At 54.5% G+C, this 24880-nt stretch overlaps 1 protein-coding gene across 1 annotated transcript in view; it reads right to left on the reverse strand.

Moving 5' to 3' along the window:
- Positions 1-24526, reverse strand: part of SLC39A13 (solute carrier family 39 member 13) — a 32471-nt gene extending 7945 nt beyond the window's left edge. Inside the window, exons 1-8 of the mRNA XM_075326623.1 lie at positions 24450-24526; positions 21177-21397; positions 17543-17656; positions 8647-8786; positions 6649-6741; positions 3710-3799; positions 2423-2473; positions 2219-2351 (exon numbers count right to left, since the gene is read on the reverse strand). Of these exons, the coding sequence (XP_075182738.1) occupies positions 2219-2351; positions 2423-2473; positions 3710-3799; positions 6649-6741; positions 8647-8786; positions 17543-17656; positions 21177-21396 (841 nt within the window). The 5' untranslated portion in view covers position 21397; positions 24450-24526. The remainder of the gene's footprint in view (positions 1-2218; positions 2352-2422; positions 2474-3709; positions 3800-6648; positions 6742-8646; positions 8787-17542; positions 17657-21176; positions 21398-24449) is intronic.
- Positions 24527-24880: the final 354 nt, after the last annotated feature.

The raw sequence follows: 24880 nt of genomic DNA on the forward strand, positions 1-24880 counted from the left end.
ATGATGATGGTGAGGACACCTTACATTGCCCTTGCAGGAGATGATGGTGAGGACACCTTACATTGCCCTTGCAGGTGATGATGGTGAGGACACCTTACATTGCCCTTGCAGGTGATGATGGTGAGGACACCTTACATTGCCCTTGCAGGTGATGATGGTGAGGACACCTTACATTGCCCATGAAGATGATGATGGTGAGGACACCTTACATTGCTCTTGCAGATGATGATGATGAGGACACCTTACATTGCTCTTGCAGGTGATGATGGTGAGGACACCTTACATTGCCCTTGCAGGTGATGATGGTGAGGACACCTTACATTGCCCTTGCAGGTGATGATGGTGAGGACACCTTACATTGCTCTTGCAGATGATGATGATGGTGAGGACACCTTACATTGCTCTTGCAGGTGATGATGGTGAGGACACCTTACATTGCTCTTGCAGATGATGATGATGGTGAGGACACCTTACATTGCCCTTGCAGGAGATGATGGTGAGGACACCTTACATTGCCCTTGCAGATGATGATGGTGAGGACACCTTACATTGCCCTTGCAGATGATGATGGTGAGGACACCTTACATTGCCCTTGCAGGAGATGATGGCGAGGACACCTTACATTGCCCTTGCAGGAGATGATGGTGAGGACACCTTACATTGCTCTTGCAGGAGATGATGGTGAGGACACCTTACATTGCCCTTGCAGATGATGATGATGGTGAGGACACCTTACATTGCCCTTGCAGGAGATGATGGTGAGGACACCTTACATTGCCCTTGCAGGAGATGATGGTGAGGACACCTTACATTGCCCTTGCAGGAGATGATGGCGAGGACACCTTACATTGCCCTTGCAGGAGATGATGGTGAGGACACCTTACATTGCTCTTGCAGGTGATGATGGTGAGGACACCTTACATTGCCCTTGCAGATGATGATGATGGTGAGGACACCTTACATTGCCCTTGCAGGTGATGATGGTGAGGACACCTTACATTGCCCTTGCAGGTGATGATGGTGAGGACACCTTACATTGCCCTTGCAGGTGATGATGGTGAGGACACCTTACATTGCCCATGAAGATGATGATGGTGAGGACACCTTACATTGCTCTTGCAGATGATGATGATGAGGACACCTTACATTGCTCTTGCAGGTGATGATGGTGAGGACACCTTACATTGCCCTTGCAGGTGATGATGGTGAGGACACCTTACATTGCCCTTGCAGGTGATGATGGTGAGGACACCTTACATTGCTCTTGCAGATGATGATGATGGTGAGGACACCTTACATTGCTCTTGCAGGTGATGATGGTGAGGACACCTTACATTGCTCTTGCAGATGATGATGATGGTGAGGACACCTTACATTGCCCTTGCAGGAGATGATGGTGAGGACACCTTACATTGCCCTTGCAGATGATGATGGTGAGGACACCTTACATTGCCCTTGCAGGTGATGATGGTGAGGACACCTTACATTGCCCTTGCAGATGATGATGGTGAGGACACCTTACATTGCCCTTGCAGGAGATGATGGCGAGGACACCTTACATTGCCCTTGCAGGAGATGATGGTGAGGACACCTTACATTGCTCTTGCAGGAGATGATGGTGAGGACACCTTACATTGCTCTTGCAGGAGATGATGGTGAGGACACCTTACATTGCCCTTGCAGATGATGATGATGGTGAGGACACCTTACATTGCCCTTGCAGGTGATGATGGTGAGGACACCTTACATTGCTCTTGCAGATGATGATGATGGTGAGGACACCTTACATTGCTCTTGCAGGTGATGATGGTGAGGACACCTTACATTGCTCTTGCAGATGATGATGATGGTGAGGACACCTTACATTGCCCTTGCAGGAGATGATGGTGAGGACACCTTACATTGCCCTTGCAGATGATGATGGTGAGGACACCTTACATTGCCCTTGCAGGTGATGATGGTGAGGACACCTTACATTGCCCTTGCAGATGATGATGGTGAGGACACCTTACATTGCCCTTGCAGGAGATGATGGCGAGGACACCTTACATTGCCCTTGCAGATGATGATGGTGAGGACACCTTACATTGCCCTTGCAGGAGATGATGGCGAGGACACCTTACATTGCCCTTGCAGATGATGGTACTGCAGGTATCCTGGAGTTCTTCCTATGCCATGCACTTAACCCTTCATTCACACTAACTCTATCCACACTTACCGACCCCTTTGGGTGACTGAGCGCAGACTGCAAATCCTGCACCGAGGATCCCTCCCATCGCAGTCATCAGCTGCATCTTGGCGGCGCTCCAGCGATCAAACCCGGCACGGAGGAGAATGGCAAAATCCCCAACCTGTAAGGGGCGCAGGGTATTAGAGGGGTGCAGGAGGATTGAGCACAGAGTCACCAGACAGCAGCACTGACCTCATGGGGAATCTCATGTAACAAGATGGCCACGGTCGTCAGGATTCCCACCTAGAAGAAATAATCCGACTGATGAACACAACACACCAGAAAAATGCCTCCAAACAGGATCTGTCCACCCTCCAAACACACATGCTCAGTGGTGATTGTATTCCACATCACACATGCTCAGTGGTGATTGTATTCCACATCACACATGCTCAGTGGTGATTGTATTCCACATCACACACGCTCAGTGGTGATTGTATTCCACATCACACACGCTCAGTGGTGATTGTATTCCACAGGACACACGCTCAGTGGTGATTGTATTCCACAGGACACACGCTCAGTGGTGATTGTATTCCACAGGACACACGCTCAGTGGTGATTGTATTCCACAGGACACACGCTCAGTGGTGATTGTATTCCACATCACACACGCTCAGTGGTGATTGTATTCCACATCACACACGCTCAGTGGTGATTGTATTCCCCATCACACACGCTCAGTGGTGATTGTATTCCACAGGACACACGCTCAGTGGTGATTGTATTCCACAGGACACACGCTCAGTGGTGATTGTATTCCACATCACACACGCTCAGTGGTGATTGTATTCCACATCACACACGCTCAGTGGTGATTGTATTCCACATCACACATGCTCAGTGGTGATTGTATTCCACATCACACATGCTCAGTGGTGATTGTATTCCACATCACACACACTCAGTGGTGATTGTATTCCACATCACACACACTCAGTGGTGATTGTATTCCACATCACACACGCTCAGTGGTGATTGTATTCCACAGGACACACGCTCAGTGGTGATTGTATTCCACAGGACACACGCTCAGTGGTGATTGTATTCCACATCACACATGCTCAGTGGTGATTGTATTCCACAGGACACACGCTCAGTGGTGATTGTATTCCACAGGACACACGCTCAGTGGTGATTGTATTCCACAGGACACATGCTCAGTGGTGATTGTATTCCACAGGACACATGCTCAGTGGTGATTGTATTCCACAGGACACACGCTCAGTGGTGATTGTATTCCACAGGACACACGTGCTCCAGAGAATCTCTCCTTAGAACGGTGCATTGTTCCTCTATTAGACCTCAAGCAACTCTAGCTACATATTGGCTGGTACGTCCAGACAATGTGCATGCAGTGCTGAGAGTACCTACATTGGGACACACCCATTTGACAAGAGGAATGGTAATGCCTAGTTGTCAATTTATAAATTTCCAGAAGGAAGAACAGAGGAACAGCAGAAGGAATAAGTTACTTACCTTCCTACTGACCAAAAAGCTGCCGGCCACGGCCATGCCGTGTGTGAAGTTATCGATGGTGTTCGCCAGCAGATTGAGATAGCCACTGACCTGCAACACACGAGCCACTGATGAGCGGACGAAGAGGTGTCAGTATACGCTATATACCAGGAGTGTACAGCCTATCCGGTATATAATGTGCTGTCAGTATACGCTATATACCAGGAGTGTACAGCCGCTCCAGTATATAATGTGCTGTCAGTATACGCTATATACCAGGAGTGTACAGCCGCTCCAGTATATAATGTGCCATCAGTATACGCTATATACCAGGAGTGTACAGCCGCTCCAGTATATAATGTGCTGTCAGTATAAGCTATATACCAGGAGTGTACAGCCGCTCCAGTATATAATGTGCCATCAGTATACGCTATATACAGGAGTGTACAGCCGCTCCAGTATATAACGTGCTGTCAGTATACGCTATATACCAGGAGTGTACAGCCGCTCCAGTATATAACGTGCTGTCAGTATACGCTATATTCCAGGAGTGTACAGCCGCTCTAGTGTATAACGTTCTGTCAGTATAAGCTATATACCAGGAGTGTAGAGCCGCTCCAGTATATAATGTGCCATCAGTATACGCTATATACAGGAGTGTACAGCCGCTCCAGTATATAATGTGCCATCAGTATACGCTATATACAGGAGTGTACAGCCGCTCCAGGATATAATGTGCTGTCAGTATACGCTATATACCAGGAGTGTACAGCTGCTCCAGTATATAATGTGCTGTCAGTATAAGCTATATACCAGGAGTGTACAGCCGCTCCAGTATATAATGTGCCATCAGTATACGCTATATACCAGGAGTGTACAGCCGCTCCAGTATATAATGTGCTGTCAGTATAAGCTATATACCAGGAGTGTACAGCCGCTCCAGTATATAATGTGCCATCAGTATACGCTATATACAGGAGTGTACAGCCGCTCCAGTATATAATGTGCTGTCAGTATAAGCTATATACCAGGAGTGTACAGCCGCTCCAGTATATAATGTGCATCAGTATACACTATACGTCAGGAGTGTACAGCCGCTCCAGTATATAACGTGCTGTCAGTATACGCTATATACCAGGAGTGTACAGCCGCTCCAGTATATAATGTGCATCAGTATACACTATACGTCAGGAGTGTACAGCCGCTCCAGTATATAATGTGTCGGCAGTATACGCTATATACAGGAGTGTACAGCCGCTCCAGTATATAATGTGCTGTCAGTATAAGCTATATACCAGGAGTGTACAGCCGCTCCAGTATATAATGTGCCGTCAGTATACGCTATATACCAGGAGTGTACAGCCGCTCCAGTATATAACGTGCCGGCAGTATACGCTATATACCAGGAGTGTACAGCCGCTCCAGTATATAACGTGCTGTCAGTATAAGCTATATACCAGGAGTGTACAGCCGCTCCAGTATATAATGTGTCGGCAGTATACGCTATATACCAGGAGTGTACAGCCGCTCCAGTATATAACGTGCTGTCAGTATAAGCTATATACCAGGAGTGTACAGCCGCTCCAGTATATAATGTGCCGTCAGTATACGCTATATACCAGGAGTGTACAGCCGCTCCAGTATATAATGTGCCGTCAGTATACGCTATATACCAGGAGTGTACAGCCGCTCCAGTATATAATGTGTCGGCAGTATACGCTATATACCAGGAGTGTACAGCCGCTCCAGTATATAATGTGTCGGCAGTATACGCTATATACCAGGAGTGTACAGCCGCTCCAGTATATAATGTGTCGGCAGTATACGCTATATACAGGAGTGTACAGCCGCTCCAGTATATAACGTGCCGGCAGTATACGCTATATACCAGGAGTGTACAGCCAGCCGCTCCAGTATATAATGTGTCGGCAGTATACGCTATATACCAGGAGTGTACAGCCGCTCCAGTATATAATGTGCAGTCAGTATACGCTATATACCAGGAGTGTACAGCCGCTCCAGTATATAATGTGCAGTCAGTATACGCTATATACCAGGAGTGTACAGCCGCTCCAGTATATAATGTGTCGGCAGTATACGCTATATACAGGAGTGTACAGCCGCTCCAGTATATATGTGTATCAGTATACGCTATATACCAGGAGTGTACAGCCGCTCCAGTATATATGTGCATCAGTATACGCTATATACCAGGAGTGTACAGCCGCTCCAGTATATATGTGCATCAGTATACGCTATATACCAGGAGTGTACAGCCGCTCCAGTATATATGTGCATCAGTATACGCTATATACCAGGAGTGTACAGCCGCTCCAGTATATAATGTGTCGGCAGTATACGCTATATACAGGAGTGTACAGCCGCTCCAGTATATATGTGTATCAGTATACGCTATATACCAGGAGTGTACAGCCGCTCCAGTATATAATGTGCCATCAGTATACGCTATATACAGGAGTGTACAGCCGCTCCAGTATATATGTGTATCAGTATACGCTATATACCAGGAGTGTACAGCCGCTCCAGTATATATGTGCATCAGTATACGCTATATACCAGGAGTGTACAGCCGCTCCAGTATATAACGTGCTGTTAGTATACACTATATACCATCAGTGTACAGCCGCTCCGGTATATAATGTGCGTCAGTATACGCTATATACCAGGAGTGTACAGCCGCTCCAGTATATAACGTGCTGTTAGTATACACTATATACCATCAGTGTACAGCCGCTCCGGTATATAATGTGCATCAGTATACGCTATATACAGGAGTGTACAGCCGCTCCAGTATATATGTGCATCAGTATACGCTATATACCAGGAGTGTACAGCCGCTCCAGTATATAACGTGCTGTTAGTATACACTATATACCATCAGTGTACAGCCGCTCCGGTATATAATGTGCGTCAGTATACGCTATATATCAGGTACTGACCTTGATGCTGTTACTTTTGGCTCCCGGTTGCGCCGCGCTCGGTTTTTTGCTCCCCCCGTGTTTCCCATTCATCAGGCTGGCGGGGGAAAGTTTCTGAAATACATAAGAACACGATTATCCCTGCGTCCATGCACCGCACAGGACGGCGGATTCACTGCGCAGCATTAATGTAGACTAAACAGTGCAGAGACCGCAAGCTGTCAGGTTACACCTCCCATTATTCTTACAGCAGAGGTGAGGAACCTCCGGTCCGTGGGCCGTGTGTGGCCTGCGATGACCTGTTCTGTGGTTACCAAGCAGATTCCCAGGGACTGCAGTGCTCGGGAGGAGCCGCATATTGCTGGCTGCCGGCCCTTTAAACCCCGCATGCAACGTTCAATGCTGAATGCTGCGATTACACTGGAGGATTACATCGGGTGGGGTAGGCGCACGATGCGCTCACGTCCAGCAGAACAGGAGCGGCACCGCAGCATCCCCCAGAGCTCTCCATGCCCCCAGCGTCCCCCCAAGACTGTATGTGCCCCCCCCAGCGTAACCCTGACTGTGTGTGCCCCCTGGCCATCTGTACCCCATCCTAAATTTAGCCCCCCTTAATCTGGATATGGCCCCCTTATATTGAATATAGCCCCCTTGTGCTGGGACACGTCCCTCTGTGCTGCCCATGGCCACTATAGATGGCCCATCTCCCCTGTGTTAGATATGCCCCCCATGTGTGCTGCCCATGGCCACTATAGATGGCCCATCTCCCCTGTGTTAGATATGCCCCCATGTGTGCTGCCCATGGCCACTATAGATGGCACACCTCCCCTGTGTTAGATATGCCCCCCATGCTGCTGCCCATAATAAAATAAAACACTCTTTCCTTACCTCCTCAGCGCTGTCCCTCCTCGTGTCTCCCTCCTCGCAGTTGAGTTCCGGCCTCCTCCACTTCCTGGTTCTTGCTGCCGGTCATGTGATCGGCAGAGTGATATCATCTCTGCGTGCCTTATCACAGACAGCAGCAGCAGGAGACTGGAGATCAGCGCTGGAGGTAAGTAAAGCTTTTTTTATTTTACTATGGGCAGCAGCGCGGGGGCCATATCTAACACAGGGGGGGCATGTGCGATCAAAGGAGGGCGCAGGCAGATATAATATGCCCCGCTGCCCCAGCCCCTCAGCGTGATGCAGTTTCATCCCCACACTGCTGACGGACAGCGGCTGTGCATATTATATGAGCGGGAGCAGGAGATCAAACGCTGCTGCCCGCAGCTGTCACCTGCCCCCAGCACTGCTCCAGAGCGGACCCTGCAGTGTGTGTGTGTGTGTGAGATATATATATATATTTATTTATAAGACGCACCCCCTACTTTCCCCCAATATTTGGGGGAACAAAAGTGCGTCTTATAAAGTGAAAAAATACGGCATATATCTCCGAGCTCTCCCCTGTGATGTATATATCTCCCAGCCCTCACGTGATGTATATGCCTCCAGTGTCTCCTATGATGCATATACCCCAGCCCCTCCTGTGACGTATATATCTCCCAGCCCTCCCCTGTGACGTATAGTCCTCTCAGCCCTCCCCTGTGATGTATATGCCCCAGCCCCTGCTGTGATGTATATGACCCAGCCCCTCCTATGATGTATATGCCCAAGCCCCTCCTGTGATGTATATGCCCCAGCCCCTCCTGTGATGTATAGCTTTCCACCAAGTCTCTGTCACCACGGTGATGGCTGCACTGCTCAGTACTGCAGTATAATGCTCTCCATGCTGCTTTCTAGAAAGATTTTCTCTCACCACAGCGCTAGATTCATATCTACACTGCTCACTTCTGCAGTATAAAGTCCTCCATATTGCTGCTTTCTAGTAGGTATTTCACCTCACTCCAGAGCTGGATTCACAGGTACATTGCTCAGTTTGGTTATATAATGCATCCCATACTGCTGCTTTCTAGTGTTGTATTTCACCTCCAGCTCAGGATTCACAGCCACACAACTAGTCTTCTGCGAGCTAATCCTTACCGGCACAGGATTGCTTCCAGTCGTCGTCTCTTTTTCATTTTTTTCATTTGTAAACGTTTTCTCCAAAATGAGGAAAGTGAAGAATCCGACGATCACCCAGAGGCCGAGGAGCCGCTGCTGCTGGAGGGACTGGGAGCTGCCTGCCGGGGACACAGAGCAGATTACACCCAGGAGCAGGCGGAGAGGAGCACGCGAGGCAAAACTGCTGCACACGTGTACATGGGACTGAGGGGGGAGGCGATGGGGGCCGGAAGAGGGGGGAGAGGCGCTGGGGGCCGGAAGAGGGGGGGGGGGGGGAGAGGCGCTGGGGGCCGGAAGAGGCGGGGGGGGGGGGGGAGAGGCGCTGGGGGCCGGAAGAGGCGGGGGGGGGAGAGGCGCTGGGGGCCGGAGGAGGGGGGAGAGGAAGGCGCAGGGAGCTTAGAAGGGGCGGCGAGGGGGGAGGCACATGGGGCCCAGGAGGGGCAATGTGAGACTGCAAGGGGTGGTGTGGGGGTCCCTGTGTGGCAATGCAGCTCAGAGCTGCTGGATACAATTGGAGGTGCGCATTGCTCATCACACAGGAGGTATATGGGATAAGAACGCTCCGCCAGCAGCACCACAGCAGCGCTCCGCCACGCTCCCCCCAGGGTGGTCACCAGCAGTTGTGCCTCCTCTTCAATGCATTGGGGTGCACACAATCCCGTGTTTCATCCATACTGTGAGCTCTGATGCCTGCGTGCTGCACGTCCGCACATTCTCACCTGCCGCCCGCTCTGACGTGCAGCTACACGTCCACATTCACTACACTGCGAGATGAACCTTTTCTCTGCTCGTTGTCACCACATCTGGTCTTCAATTTTGCAGAAGCAAATGCTAAAAACGTCTCCACTTATAAAACTGCACAAGAAAACGCCAAGCAGGAGCACTGCCTGCCCGCACCACTTGCCTGCCCGCACCACTTGCCTGCCCGCACACCCCCCACCTGCCCGCACCACTTGCCTGCCCGCACACCCCCCACCTGCCCGCACCACTTGCCTGCCCACACACCCCCGCCTGCCCACCCCCCACCTGCCCGCCCACCCCCCGCCTGCCCGCACACCCCCCGCCTGCACACCCCCCCCGCCTGCACCCCCCCCCACCCGCACTGCCTGCACGCACCACCCGCCTGCACGCCCCCTGCCTGTCCTCACCACTTGCCCGCACCACCGACCTCTGATATCCAGGAGAGCGTGACTTATTAACCCTTCCAGCATAAGACTCTATTACACCGCAGACTTGTTTCAGGACTCCCTAAACACCAAAAGCATGAGAAACGTCCACATGGCGTCATGGAGTGAGATAAAGAGAATTTTGTTACTTACCGTAAATTCTTTTTCTTATAGTTCCGTATTGGGAGACCCAGACCATGGGTATATAGCTTCTGCCTCCGGAGGACACACAAAGTACTACACTAAAAAGTGTAGCTCCTCCCTCTGAGCTTATACACCCCCTGGATAACCAAATATAGCCAGTTTAGTGCAAAAGCTGAAGGAGAACATCCACCGACAAGTAGAAATAGAGCAAGAACCGGAACAACCGGAGCCTCTGTCTACAACAACAGCCGGTGATAACACGCGGAACAAGAAACTGCCAACAGGCAACAGGGAGGGAGCTGGGTCTCCCAACACGGAACTATAAGAAAAAGAATTTACGGTAAGTAAACAAAATTCTCTTTTTCTTTATCGTTCCTATGGGAGACCCAGACATTGGGACGTCTCAAAGCAGTCCATGGGTGGGAAATAAACAGAAACTGAGAAGTAGGCAAAACCTAACTTCACAAATGGGCGACAGACGCCTGAAGGATGCGTCTGCCCAAGCTCGCATCTGCCGAAGCATGAGCATGCACTTGGTAGTGCTTTGAAAAGGTGTGCAGACTAGTCCAAGTGGCAGCCTGACAGACCTGCTGAGCCGTAGCCTGGTGCCTGAAAGCCCAAGAGGCACCGACAGCTCTGGTCGAGTGTGCCTTGATCCCCGGCGGGGGAGGCACCTGAGTACTCTGGTAGGCATCGGATATGGCCGACCTAATCCAACGAGCTAGGGTCGGCTTAGAAGCAGAGAGGCCCTTACGCCGACCTGTGGTCAGCACGAAAAGAGAGGTGCACCGCCTAAGAACAGCGGTGCGAGACACATAGATCCGGAGCGCCCGCACCAGATACAGAGTATGCAACGCTTTTTCAAAGCGATGAACAGGAGCCGGACAAAAGGAAGGCAGGGAAATGTCCTGGTTAAGGTGGAAAGGAGATACCACCTTAGGGAGAAAGTCCGGAGTCGGACGGAGAACCACCTTGTCTTGATGAAAAAACAAAAAAGGTGACTCCGAAGAGAGCGCAGCCAAATCAGAGACTCTCCTGAGGGAAGTTATGGCCACTAGAAAGACCACTTTCTGTGAAAGACGAGACAAAGAAACCTCCTTAAGAGGCTCAAAGGGGGGTTTCTGCAAAACCGTGAGGACCAGATTAAGGTCCCAGGGATCCAAGGGCCGCCGGTAAGGCGGAATGATGTGAGATGCGCCCTGCATGAAGGTGCGCACCTGAGCCAGCCGGGCGATACGCCGCTGGAACAACTGAGGGAATTGAGGGATAGTCCTAGCTGCAGACCGGACTGTAGAAAGGACAGGAGGGTCGGCAAGGAAAAAGGCCAAGGAGCATGGCCGGAAGAGCGACACCAGGACAGGAAAATTCTCCAGGTCCTGTGATATATTTTGGCCGAGGAAGACTTCCGAGCCCGAGTCATAGTGGAGATGACTTCAGGAGGGATACCAGAAGTCGTCAAGATCCAGGACTCAAGAGCCACGCCGTCAATTTGAGAGCCGCAGAATTCTGGCGGAAAAACGGACCTTGTGAGAGAAGGTCTGGACGGTCCGGGAGATGCCACGGCACCTCTACGGACAGATGGAGCAGGTCTGGGTACCAAGCTCGCCTGGGCCAGTCTGGAGCAATGAGGATGACCCGACGGCCCTCCATTCTGATCTTGCGCAGGACTCTGGGCAAGAGAGCTAGAGGGGGAAACACGTAAGACAGACGAAACTGGGACCAATCTTGAACCAGCGCGTCCGCGGCGAATGCCTGAGGATCGTGGGAGCGAGCCACATAAACCGGAACCTTGTTGTTGTGCCGGGATGCCATTAGATCCACTTCCGGAGTGCCCCACTTGCAGCAGATTGACTGAAACACTGCCGGATGCAGGGACCACTCGCCACTGTCCACGGTTTGACGGCTGAGATAATCTGCTTCCCAGTTTTCCACGCCTGGGATGTGGACTGCGGATATGGTGGACTTGGAGTCCTCCGTCCACTGAAGGATGCGTTGAACCTCCAACATTGCCAGGCGGCTGCGAGTCCCGCCTTGGTGATTGATGTAGGCAACCGCTGTCGCATTGTCTGACTGGACTCGAATGTGCTTGCCCGCCAACAGGTGGTGAAAGGCTAAGAGAGCTAGAAGCACAGCTCTGATTTCCAGCACATTGATCGAGAGGGCTGATTCGGACGGAGTCCAGGTGCCCTGCGCTCTGTGGTGGAGATATACCGCTCCCCAGCCGGATAGGCTGGCATCCGTGGTGAGGATCACCCAGGACGGAGTCAGGAAGGAGCGTCCCTGAGACAGAGAGAGGGGCCGAAGCCACCACTGAAGAGAGCTCCTGGTCTGTGGCGACAGAGCCACTAACCTGTGCAAGGAGGAAGGCCGCTTGTCCCAACAGCGGAGAATGTCCAGCTGCAGAGGACGCAGATGGAACCGCTTCCATTGACGCCACCATCTGACCCAGCACCTGCATTAGGTGCCTGATGGAATGACGGCGAGGCCTCAGCAAAGAGCGCACCGCTAGCTGGAGGGACTGTTGTTTGACTAAGGGCAGCCTCACAAGTGCCGGCAGAGACTCGAATTGCATCCCTAGGTACGTGAGTTTCTGGGTCGGAGTCAGAGTGGACTTGGGCAGATTGACAAGCCACCCGAATTGGACTAGAGTGGCGAGAGTGAGCGAGACACTCCGCTGACAGTCTGCACTGGATGAAGCCTTTACCAGAAGGTCGTCCAGGTAAGGGATCACTGCCAACCCCTGGAGGTGCAGAACCGCAACCACTGCTGCCATGACCTTGGTGAATACTTGAGGGGCCGTGGCTAACCCGAAGGGGAGAGCCACGAATTGGAAATGTTCCTCTCCGATTGCAAAACGTAGCCAACGCTGGGGTGAAACTGCAATTGGCACATGCAGATAGGCATCTCTGATGTCGATGGATGCTAGGAAATCTCCTTGAGTCATTGAGGCAATGACTGATCGCAGAGACTCCATGCGAAAGTGCCGCACCTGAACATGCTTGTTGAGAAGCTTGAGATCCAGGATGGGCCGGAAGGAACCGTCCTTTTTGGGGACTAGGAAGAGATTTGAGTAGAAACCTCTGAACCGTTCCCGGGTGGGAACCGGTACAATTACTCCGTTGGCCTGCAAGGATGCCACGGCCTGAGAGAAGGCGGTGGCCTTGGAGCAGGGGGGAGTTGACAGAAAAAATCTGTTTGGCGGGCTGGAAGAGAATTCTATCCTGTAGCCGTGGGAGATGATATCCCGCACCCACTGATCGGAGACGTGTTGAAACCACACGTCGCCAAAGTGGGAGAGCCTGCCACCGACCAAGGACGTTGCTGGCGCGGCCAGATAGTCAAGAGGAGGCTGCCTTAGTGGCAGCAGCTCCTGCGGTCTTCTGGGGACGCGGCTTCGTGCGCCAGTTGGGTTTTTGGTCCTTGGCTGAGTTAGTGGACGAGGCCGAGGGCTTAGAGGACGACCAGTTGGAGGAACGAAAGGAACGAAACCTCGACTGGTTCCTGCCCTGGACAGGTTTCCTGGTTTTAGTTTGTGGCAAGGAAGTACTCTTCCCGCCAGTAGCTTCCTTAATAATTTCATCCAGCTGTTCACCGAACAGCCGGGGCCCAGCAAAGGGGAGTCCAGCAAGGTACTTCTTTGAAGAAGCGTCTGCCTTCCACTCTCGAAGCCACAAGATCCTGCGGATAGCGAGGGAATTAGCGGAGGCCACCGCAGTGCGGTTAGAAGCCTCCAGCATGGCAGACATGGCATAGGATGAAAAGGCTGAAGCCTGAGACGTTAAGGCAAGCATTTCGGGCATAGAGTCCCTGGTGAGGGAATGCATCTCCTCTAGAGAAGCAGAGATGGCTTTGAGAGCCCACACTGCTGCAAAGGATGGGGAGAACGAGGCCCCTGCCGCCTCATAGACAGACTTGGCCAGGAGGTCAACCTGGCGGTCAGTGGGATCCTTAAGAGAGGTGCCATCAGCCACAGATACAACTGTCCGGGCTGAGAGTCTAGACACCGGAGGGTCTACCTTTGGTGAGTGAGGCCACTCCTTGACCACCTCTGGTGGAAAGGGAAAACGGTCATCAGAACCACGCTTGGAAAGCGTTTGTCAGGACAGGCCCTGGGCTTGGTCACAGCGGCCTGAAAACTGGAGTGGTTAAAGAACACACTCCTTGTTCTCTTAGGCGAGGTAAACTGGTGCTTTTCTGCCAGAGAGGGTTGCTCCTCTGATACTGGCGGATTGAGGTCCAGTACAGTATTAATGGACGCAATCAAATCACTAACATCTGTGTCACCCTCGGACAGATCAATGGGGCACATGGAGGTAGCGTCCGAGCCCCCAGTAAAGGCATCCTCCTCGTCCTGCGAGTCAGCTCGTCAATCAGAGCCACGGGACGAGGAAGGAGAGGGGACCCTGCGTCTCCTTTTAGGAGGACGGGGTCTGAGACCAGATGAAGAATCCTCTGTGAGCTTTGCTGAGCGAGCCCTCGCAGCAGAGGCACCCTGAGAAGGGGGCTGATGCATGCTCAGCAGAGTCCGGGACAGCTGTCCCATGGAGTCGGCAAAAGACTGGGAGATTGACCTAGAGAAGGATTCTACCCAAGCCGGGGGTTCAGCCACCGGAGCCGGAGCAGCCGGAGGGACCACTGTGGGTGCGATACCAGGCTGAGGCATCGTCAGGTTAGAGCAGGCATCACAATGTGGATATGTGCTCGGTTCAGGCAGCACGAGCTTACATGCAGTGCATATTGTGTACAGCCTTGCTCCTTGTGTGAGACATGCTGCTGAAGTGGGGGCTCTGAGCCAGAATGACCCCCAGAGAGTATATAAGCAGGTCCACAACCGGAGGTTGTGGCTTACCCGACCGTTTGTGTGCCCTCCAGATCCCACAGCCCGGACCCCCAGAGAGATGCTGCAGCCAGCGCCGATCGCTGTGAGAATGCTGATAAAATGGCGCCGGAGCGAGGAGAGGGGGCGGGGCCTACTCTAAGAGCGGGATCCAGAGGGCCAAGGAGATATACAGGGGAGGGAATATTTCCTCAGAGAGGAGTGTCCCTCCCCTGTGCCGAACGGCCGCTGGGCGGAGCCGCACTGTCCCTCTGCATGATTGACATGCAGGGGCAGTGAAATCGAAACTAGGCCTCAGGCGAAGCCGGGGCCTAAATTTAACGATGCGGCCGGCGCGCAGGCACCATCGGCGCGGTTCTCAGGTGAGAACTGGCCGGAAATGTGAGAATAGATACACAGCCCACTCTCCCCAACAATAAAGTACAAGGGACCCCCCGACAATAACGTCTCAGATACTTAGCTTGTGAGACGCAGGGTTTCCAGTCCCTGGGGATGAGTGCTCCGTCCGGCAGGATCCTGAAAGGGCTGCGGATGGAGACCGGTCTCCTGCAAGGCAGGGAGAACCGTGCTGGCTCCCACTTCAAGCCAGAGCCCGAGGGATGGTGAAGGAGCGCGGCATGTAAGGCTCCAGCCCTGAAATCAACCTTAACAACACCGCCGACACAGTGGGGTGAGAAGGGACATGCCGGGAGTCCAGGCTTGGACCCGCTTTTCTTCAAACTCTTTCCAAAAATCAAAAATCAGATGAGAATGCATGTGTGGATGTATGCCTCCTGAACACAAAAGCATTGAACTGGCTATATTTGGTTATCCAGGGGGTGTATATGCTAGGAGGGAGGGGCTACACTTTTTAGTGTAGTACTTTGTGTGTCCTCCGGAGGCAGAAGCTATACACCCATGGTCTGGGTCTCCCATAGGAACGATAAAGAAAAAGGGATTGTTCAGGGTTTAACATGAACTATCGGCCAGGTCATCAATGTGCGATCACTGAGCGTCTCCTCCAATAAATCAGCAAAACACAGAGAGGGCGACAATGCTGCCGTTACACTGGGACCCTGGAGCTCCCTGCAGAGCGGCCATACCAGACACAGGGGGCACGGATGTTATGGTGTCTGGACTGACTGGGCAATGCAGCTCACTGGTCATCAATGCCCCTTGTTTGCAGATTAGTGGTGGTCCCAGAGGTGGAGCCATAAACATCCCGGAAAAACCATCCTGATGACCAGTGATTGGCTGCAGCGGTTATGCACCATCCCAGAGGAATAAGGCTGGCGGGGACCCCGGGATGCATTTTTTCTTTTTTTTCAGCCTCAGGATGTTCTGCTTCACCTCAATTGAGAGTTCCTTAGACCGCATGTTGTCTGGTCACAGCAACAGCTTCCAAATGCAAAACCACACACCTGTAATCAACCCCAGACCTTTTAACTACTTCATTGATTACAGGTTAACGAGGGAGACGCCTTCAGAGTTAATTGCAGCCCTTAGAGTCCCTTGTCCAATTACTTTTGGTCCCTTGAAAAAGAGGAGGCTATGCATTACAGAGCTATGATTCCTAAACCCTTTCTCCGATTTGGATGTGAAAACTCTCATATTGCAGCTGGGAGTGTGCACTTTCAGCCCATATTGTATATAGAATTGTATTTCTGAACATGTTTTTGTAAACAGCTAAAATAACAAAACTTGTGTCACTGTCCAAATATTTCTGGACCTAACTGTATATATTTTTTTTTTATCACTTTGAGTCAGTTTTTAAAGGCAAAAAAAAAGCGAAATCCTTCTTATATTGAGATAACTAATACCCGATGTCAGATATCCCTTTGCTGGAGCGCACGTACAGACGGCAGGAGAGGGGGCGCAGGCCGGAGCGGGGCACGTACAGACGGCAGGAGAGGGGGCGCAGGCTGGAGCGCACGTACAGACGGCAGGAGAGGGGGCGGAGGGCGGAGCGGGGCACGTACAGACGACAGGAGAGGGGGCGCAGGCCGGAGCGGGGCACGTACAGACGGCAGGAGAGGGGGCGCAGGCCGGAGCGGGGCACGTACAGACGGCAGGAGAGGGGGCGCAGGCCGGAGCGGGGCACGTACAGACGGCAGGAGAGGGGGCGCAGGCCGGAGCGGGGCACGTACAGACGGCAGGAGAGGGGGCGCAGGCCGGAGCGGGGCACGCACAGACGGCAGGAGAGGGGGCGCAGGCCGGAGCGGGGCACGCACAGACGGCAGGAGAGGGGGCGCAGGCCGGAGCGGGGCACATACACACGGCAGGAGAGGGGGCGCAGGCCGGAGCGGGGCACATACACACGGCAGGAGAGGGGATGCAGGCCGGAGCGGGGCACATACAGACGGCCGGAGCGGGGCACATACAGACGGCAGGAGAGGGGACGCAGGCCGGAGCACGTACAGACGGCAGGAGAGGGGGCGCAGGCCGGAGCACGTACAGACGGCAGGAGAGGGGGCGCAGGCCGGAGCGGGGCACATACACATGGCAGGAGAGGGGGCGCACGCCGGAGCGGTGCACATACACATGGCAGGAGAGGGGGCGCAGGCCGGAGCGGTGCACATACACATGGCAGGAGAGGGGGCGCAGACCGGAGCGGGGCACGTATAGAGGGCAGGAGAGGGGGTGCAGGTCGGAGCGGGGCACGTATAGAGGGCAGGAGAGGGGGCGCAGGCCGGAGCGGGGCACATACAGAAGGCAGGAGAGGGGGCGCAGGCCGGAGCGGGGCACGTACCTGTGGTGGCGCTGCAGGTGTATGCCCAGGCCTCTGGCAGGAGATGAAGAAACACGTCGCCCAGCAAACCTCCAATGGCAAAACTCAGCAGCTGCTTCAGCCTCTTGGCGCCTTCTGGAATCAGAAACACAGAATAAATGGCCGTCATTATGGGGAATGAATGGAGCAGTCATGCAGGGCGGAGGCCGGGACGCAGGAGCGACGTCATCAGTCTTACACCGGGAGCCTCAGATTGGGCTTTTCTTATTTGCCTCTGGTCATTGCCCGGTCACAGCTCTGCACACAGCAGCACCATCTCCTCTACCCCCTTCACTCCGCAGATGAGTTTTGTTTTTTGAGGCATGATTGACGCTCGTGCAATATGATGCAGAAATGTAGAAATTGAGGTCTATTGTAAAATGAAGGCTGGTCTATGAGGCCGAGTCACAGGACTGGCTCCAATTTCAGCTATTACACTTAGGAGCCATCAGTATGCACAGCTGCCACCCGCTGTGTACAGAGTGCCATCAGTATAATGCAGCCGGCACCCGCTGTGTACAGAGTGCCATCAGTATGACGCAGCCGGCACCCGCTGTGTACAGAGTGCCATCAGTATAATGCAGCCGGCACCCGCTGTGTACAGAGTGCCATCAGTATGACGCAGCCAGCACCCGCTGTGTACAGAGTGCCATCAGTATGACGCAGCCAGCACCTGCTCTCTACAGAGTGCCATCAGTATGACGCAGCCGGCACCCGCTGTGTACAGAGTGCCATCAGTATAATGCAGCCGGCACCCGCTGTGTACAGAGTGCCATCAGTATGACGCAGCCAGCACCTGCTCTCTACAGAGTGCCATCAGTATAATGCAGCCGGCACCCGCTGTGTACAGAGTGCCATCAGTATGAAGCAGCCGTCACCCGCTGTGTACAGAGTGCCATCAGTATGACGCAGCCAGCACCTGCTCTCTACAGAGTGCCATCAGTATGCACAGCTGTCACCCACTGTGTACAGAGTGCCATCAGTATGAAGCAGCCGGCACCCGCTGTGTACAGAGTGCCATCAGTATGAAGCAGCCGGCACCCGCTGTGTACAGAGTGCCATCAGTATAATGCAGCCGGCACCCGCTGTGTACAGAGTGCCATCAGTATAATGCAGCCGGCACCCGCTGTGTACAGAGTGCCATCAGTATGACGCAGCCAGCACCTGCTCTCTACAGAGTGCCATCAGTATAATGCAGCCGTCACCCGCTGTGTACAGAGTGCCATCAGTATGACGCAGCCAGCACCTGCTCTCTACAGAGTGCCATCAGTATGATGCAGCCGTCACCCGCTGTGTACAGAGTGCCATCAGTATGACGCAGCCAGCACCTGCTCTCTACAGAGTGCCATCAGTATGATGCAGCCGTCACCCGCTGTGTACAGAGTGCCATCAGTATGAAGCAGCCGTCACCCGCTGTGTACAGAGTGCCATCAGTATGAAGCAGCCGTCACCCGCTGTGTACAGAGTGCCATCAGTATGAAGCAGCCGTCACCCGCTGTGTACAGAGTGCCATCAGTATGAAGCAGCCGTCACCCGCTGTGTACAGAGTGCCATCAGTATGAAGCAGCCGTCACCCGCTGTGTACAGAGTGCCATCAGTATGAAGCAGCCGTCACCCGCTGTGTACAGAGTGCCATCAGTATGAAGCAGCCGTCACCCGCTGTGTACAGAGTGCCATCAGTATAATGCAGCCGGCACCCGCTGTGTACAGAGTGCCATCAGTATGACGCAGCCGGCACCCGCTGTGTACAGAGTGCCATCAGTATAATGCAGCCGGCACCCGCTGTGTACAGAGTGCCATCAGTATGACGCAGCCAGCACCTGCTCTCTACAGAGTGCCATCAGTATGATGCAGCCGTCACCCGCTGTGTACAGAGTGCCATCAGTATGACGCAGCCGCCACCCGCTCTCTACAGAGTGCCATCAGTATGACGCAGCCGCCACCCGCTCTCTACAGAGTGCCATCAGTATGACGCAGCCGCCACCCGCTCTCTACAGAGTGCCATCAGTATGACGCAGCCGCCACCCGCTCTCTACAGAGTGCCATCAGTATGACGCAGCCGGCATCCGCTCTCTACAGAGTGCCATCAGTATGCACAGCTGTCACCCACTGTGTACAGAGTGCCATCAGTATGACGCAGCCGGCACCCGCTGTGTACAGAGTGCCATCAGTATAATGCAGCCGGCACCCGCTGTGTACAGAGTGCCATCAGTATGACGCAGCCAGCACCTGCTCTCTACAGAGTGCCATCAGTATGATGCAGCCGTCACCCGCTGTGTACAGAGTGCCATCAGTATGACGCAGCCGCCACCCGCTCTCTACAGAGTGCCATCAGTATGACGCAGCCGCCACCCGCTCTCTACAGAGTGCCATCAGTATGACGCAGCCGCCACCCGCTCTCTACAGAGTGCCATCAGTATGACGCAGCCGCCACCCGCTCTCTACAGAGTGCCATCAGTATGACGCAGCCGCCACCCGCTCTCTACAGAGTGCCATCAGTATGACGCAGCCGGCATCCGCTCTCTACAGAGTGCCATCAGTATGCACAGCTGTCACCCACTGTGTACAGAGTGCCATCAGTATGACGCAGCCAGCACCTGCTCTCTACAGAGTGCCATCAGTATGCACAGCTGTCACCCACTGTGTACAGAGTGCCATCAGTATGACGCAGCCAGCACCCGCTGTGTACAGAGTGCCATCAGTATGCACAGCTGTCACCCACTGTGTACAGAGTGCCATCAGTATGACGCAGCCAGCACCCGCTGTGTACAGAGTGCCATCAGTATGACGCAGCCGGCACGCGCTGTGTACAGAGTGCCATCAGTATGACGCAGCCAGCACCCGCTGTGTACAGAGTGCCATCAGTATGGCGCAGCCAGCACCCGCTGTGTACAGAGTGCCTTCGGTATGGCGTAGCCAGCACCCGCTGTGTACAGAGTGCCTTCGGTATGGCGTAGCCAGCACCCGCTGTGTACAGAGTGCCATCAGTATGTCGCAGCCAGCACCCGCTGTGTACAGAGTGCCATCAGTATGACGCAGCCAGCACCCGCTGTGTACAGAGTGCCATCAGTATGGCGCAGCCAGCACCCGCTGTGTACAGAGTGCCTTCGGTATGGCGTAGCCAGCACCCGCTGTGTACAGAGTGCCATCAGTATGGCGCAGCCAGCACCCGCTGTGTACAGAGTGCCATCAGTATGGCGCAGCCAGCACCCGCTGTGTACAGAGTGCCATCAGTATGGCGCAGCCAGCACCCGCTGTGTACAGAGTGCCATCATCACCTGTGCCCGCTCCGTGCATTCACATCGGATGTCACCAAGTAGTTAAAATCGTTTTTCAGGATTAGAGGAACATGACGCTTTCTTCAAAAAGACTCTGAAACTGATCTGCAGACATGTCTGCTATAGCAAATGCACCCCCATAATAACTCCGCAGCATCTTCTCTTATAACTCATTATTCCACCTGATGCGAATAAATCCATGAATTGGGGTAAGGATTTCCCGTCTGCACCCTCCTGCTGACCCGGAGACTGGTGACAGACGTTTCCAGGAGGAATAACAGAGTAACAACATAAACTGGAGGGTCAAAGCTGGATGAAACGTTTGTCTGTGCCCGTACCTTCAGATCTGAGCGTAGTGCCGGCCTCTACCGGGATCACCAGTAACGGAAGCACCCCGCTGATCCCCACCAGCAACGAGCCAATCAGAGAGAAGATCCAGGCGTCCAGAGTCGAGGTGTTGGCATTTTCACAGGCGCGACTTCCTGGGGTGCAGGCAGCGCTGAGGTGGAGGGCGGCAGATGCAGAGAGCAGCCAGGGCAGGATCCTGACCCACATCATCCTGAGAGCAGAAAAAAAAGAGAAGAGGTGAGAAACAGGTGGGAGCCGAGGGGAGCAGCGGGGTCCGAGGGGAGCGGCGGGAGCGGCGGGGTCCGAGGGGGGCCGACACCACAGGGTGCAACACCGAGTGAGCGGACAGCGCAAGAACACAGTCTGAACTATAGTCACTGCAAAAACTAAAACGCAGCAGTCTACAACAAAATACACATAAAACACTGCCTAATCCGGGACATCGCACCGCGACACCCGGGACATGTACAATAAACACAAGCCGGCGAATAAACCCGCAAACAGCCCAGAAAATAAACCCGCAAAAAAAACACGAACATAAAGCCCCAAACAAACCCACCTCTCCCACCTTACCTTCCCTCCCCTCTGGCCCCGTGCGCCTTCCCTCCCCTTGATCCGCACCTTCCCTCCCCTCTGGCCCCGTGCGCCTTCCCTCCCCTTGATCTGCACCTTCCCTCCCCTCTGGCCCCGTGCGCCTTCCCTCCCCTTGATCCGCGCCTTCCCTCCCCTTGATCCGCACCTTCTCCTCCCCTTGATCCGCACCTTCTCCTCCCCTTGATCCGCACCTTCCCTCCCCTCTGGCCCCGTGCGCCTTCCCTCCCCTTGATCCGCGCCTTCCCTCCCCTTGATCCGCGCCTTCTTCTCTTCCCTTTGATCCGCGCCTTCTCCTCCCCTTGATCCGCGCCTTCTTCTCTTCCCTTTGATCCGCGCCTTCTTCTCTTCCCTTTGATCCGCGCCTTCTCCTCCCCTTGATCCGCGCCTTCTCCTCCCCTTGATCCGCGCCTTCTCCTCCCCTTGATCCGCGCCTTCTCCTCCCCTTGATCCGCGCCTTCTCCTCCCCTTGATCCGCGCCTTCTCCTCCCCTTGATCCGCGCCTTCTCCTCCCCTTGATCCGCGCCTTCTCCTCCCCTTGATCCGCGCCTTCTCCTCCCCTTGATCCGCGCCTTCTCCTCCCCTTGATCCGCGCCTTCTCCTCCCCTTGATCCGCGCCTTCTCCTCCCCTTGATCCGCGCCTTCTCCTCCCCTTGATCCGCGCCTTCTCCTCCCCTTGATCCGCGCCTTCTCCTCCCCTTGATCCGCGCCTTCTCCTCCCCTTGATCCGCGCCTTCTCCTCCCCTTGATCCGCGCCTTCTCCTCCCCTTGATCCGCGCCTTCTCCTCCCCTTGATCCGCGCCTTCTCCTCCCCTTGATCCGCGCCTTCTCCTCCCCTTGATCCGCGCCTTCTCCTCCCCTTGATCCGCGCCTTCTCCTCCCCTTGATCCGCGCCTTCTCCTCCCCTTGATCCGCGCCTTCTCCTCCCCTTGATCCGCGCCTTCTCCTCCCCTTGATCCGCGCCTTCTCCTCCCCTTGATCCGCGCCTTCTCCTCCCCTTGATCCGCGCCTTCTCCTCCCCTTGATCCGCGCCTTCTCCTCCCCTTGACCCGCGCCTTCTCCTCCCCTTGACCCGCGCCTTCTCCTCCCCTTGATCCGCGCCTTCTCCTCCCCTTGATCCGCGCCTTCTCCTCCCCTTGATCCGCGCCTTCTCCTCCCCTTGATCCGCGCCTTCTCCTCCCCTTTATCCGCGCCTTCTCCTCCCCTTTATCTGCGCCTTCCCTCCCCTTTTATCCGCACCTTCCCTCCCCTTGATCCGCACCTTCCCTCCCCTTTAGCAGCACCGTTACTAACCCTCCACGCTCCTGCCAGTGCCGAGGCTCCGGGGCCGGTGTTTCCGGCTGTCACCTTACATACCAGCTGTGCAGCTCCAGGACATTATAAACACGTCTGATACATTAATACACACACCCATATTAGCGCACAATCATCTGGACCCGCAGGCGCCAAATCCAGTCATCCCAGGACGAGTCACACGTCACTGATCTCTATGGGACATGTTTGAGATGTCGGTAAAATAAAGAAGATTTTGGGCTCCAATTAGGAAAATGTAAAAGAGGAAATCGGACTGACCGCTGCGCCACCGAGGTCCCATCAGGTATCGGACAAGACCCCTGATCACACCGTAGCGACTCCAGGAAGCACTTGGGGCATCGTTACTCTACAAGGGGGTGCTCATGGGGTCGTTACCCTACAAGGGGGCGCTTGGGGGGGTACCGCCCGTTACCCTACAAGGGGGCGCTCGGGGGGGGGGGGGTGCCGTTACCCTACAAGGGGGCGCTCGGGGGGGGGGGTGCCGTTACCCTACAAGGGGGCGCTCGGGGGGGGGGTGTGCCGCCCGTTACCCTACAAGGGGGCGCTCGGAGGGCCCTCACTCTATGAGGGGGCGCTCGGAGGGCCCTCACTCTAGGAGGGGGCGCTCGGAGGGTCCTCACTCTAGGAGGGGGCGCTCGGAGGGTCCTCACTCTAGGAGGGGGCGCTCGGAGGGTCCTCACTCTAGGAGGGGGCGCTCGGAGGGTCCTCACTCTAGGAGGGGGCGCTCGGAGGGTCCTCACTCTAGGAGGGGGCGCTCGGAGGGTCCTCACTCTAGGAGGGGGCGCTCGGAGGGTCCTCACTCTAGGAGGGGGCGCTCGGAGGGTCCTCACTCTAGGAGGGGGCGCTCGGAGGGTCCTCACTCTAGGAGGGGGCGCTCGGAGGGTCCTCACTCTAGGAGGGGGCGCTCGGAGGGTCCTCACTCTAGGAGGGGGCGCTCGGAGGGTCCTCACTCTAGGAGGGGGCGCTCGGAGGGTCCTCACTCTAGGAGGGGGCGCTCGGAGGGTCCTCACTCTAGGAGGGGGCGCTCGGAGGGTGCTCACTCTATGAGGGGGCGCTCGGAGGGTCCTCACTCTATAAGGGGGGTTGTTACTCTATAAGGGGGCGCTCGGGGGGTCGTTATTGAATTTTTGCTTCTCCAAAGTTTCACAGCAAAGAAAAAAGTAAAGCAAAACTTTCCTCAGCCGTCGGACATGCTGGGACTTGTGGTGCCCCATGCACACCGGCCTGGGGATGCTATGTGGAGAATGCGGGCTCGCTGGGACTTGCAGTCCGTCCCCAGTTGCTGCTCGCCCTCTCCCCAGGTCCGCAGTGCAGTCACCTCTCACCCCCAGCCCCGCACAAGTCCCCTCTGTACATACCAGGAGAAATCACGGTCCAGCTCTCGGTTCTCCCCTCGTTCCCGGCCATCCCCGTCCTCCTCCGCCCAATCCCCGCCCCTCAGCCGGAGCCACGTGTCACCTCCCCCGGAACCATTACATCATGCCTCCGGCGTCTGGGGGGAAGCATTTCACCCAGCACTTCCGGCTGCATAAAAAGCCATGGGGGAATGTAAATAAAGTGAAGCACATTCAGCCCCCGCTCAGCAGGTCTGATGTGCTGACATCTTGTGGACAGTATGGGAACTGCAGCGCCTGGAAATCGATTTTTATTCCATAAATCGGCCATTATTGGTGACATTTTTTTTTTCAGTTTTAATTTATTAACGCTGCACCAGAAGCCTGTAAGGAGGATTTACACCTGTGAGTATTCCTGAACCCACATTTGATGGATAATTAATGTCGCCATCTAT

The sequence above is a fragment of the Anomaloglossus baeobatrachus genome, chromosome 10 (assembly GCF_048569485.1).
Source record: "Anomaloglossus baeobatrachus isolate aAnoBae1 chromosome 10, aAnoBae1.hap1, whole genome shotgun sequence".
NCBI lineage: Eukaryota > Metazoa > Chordata > Amphibia > Anura > Aromobatidae > Anomaloglossus > Anomaloglossus baeobatrachus.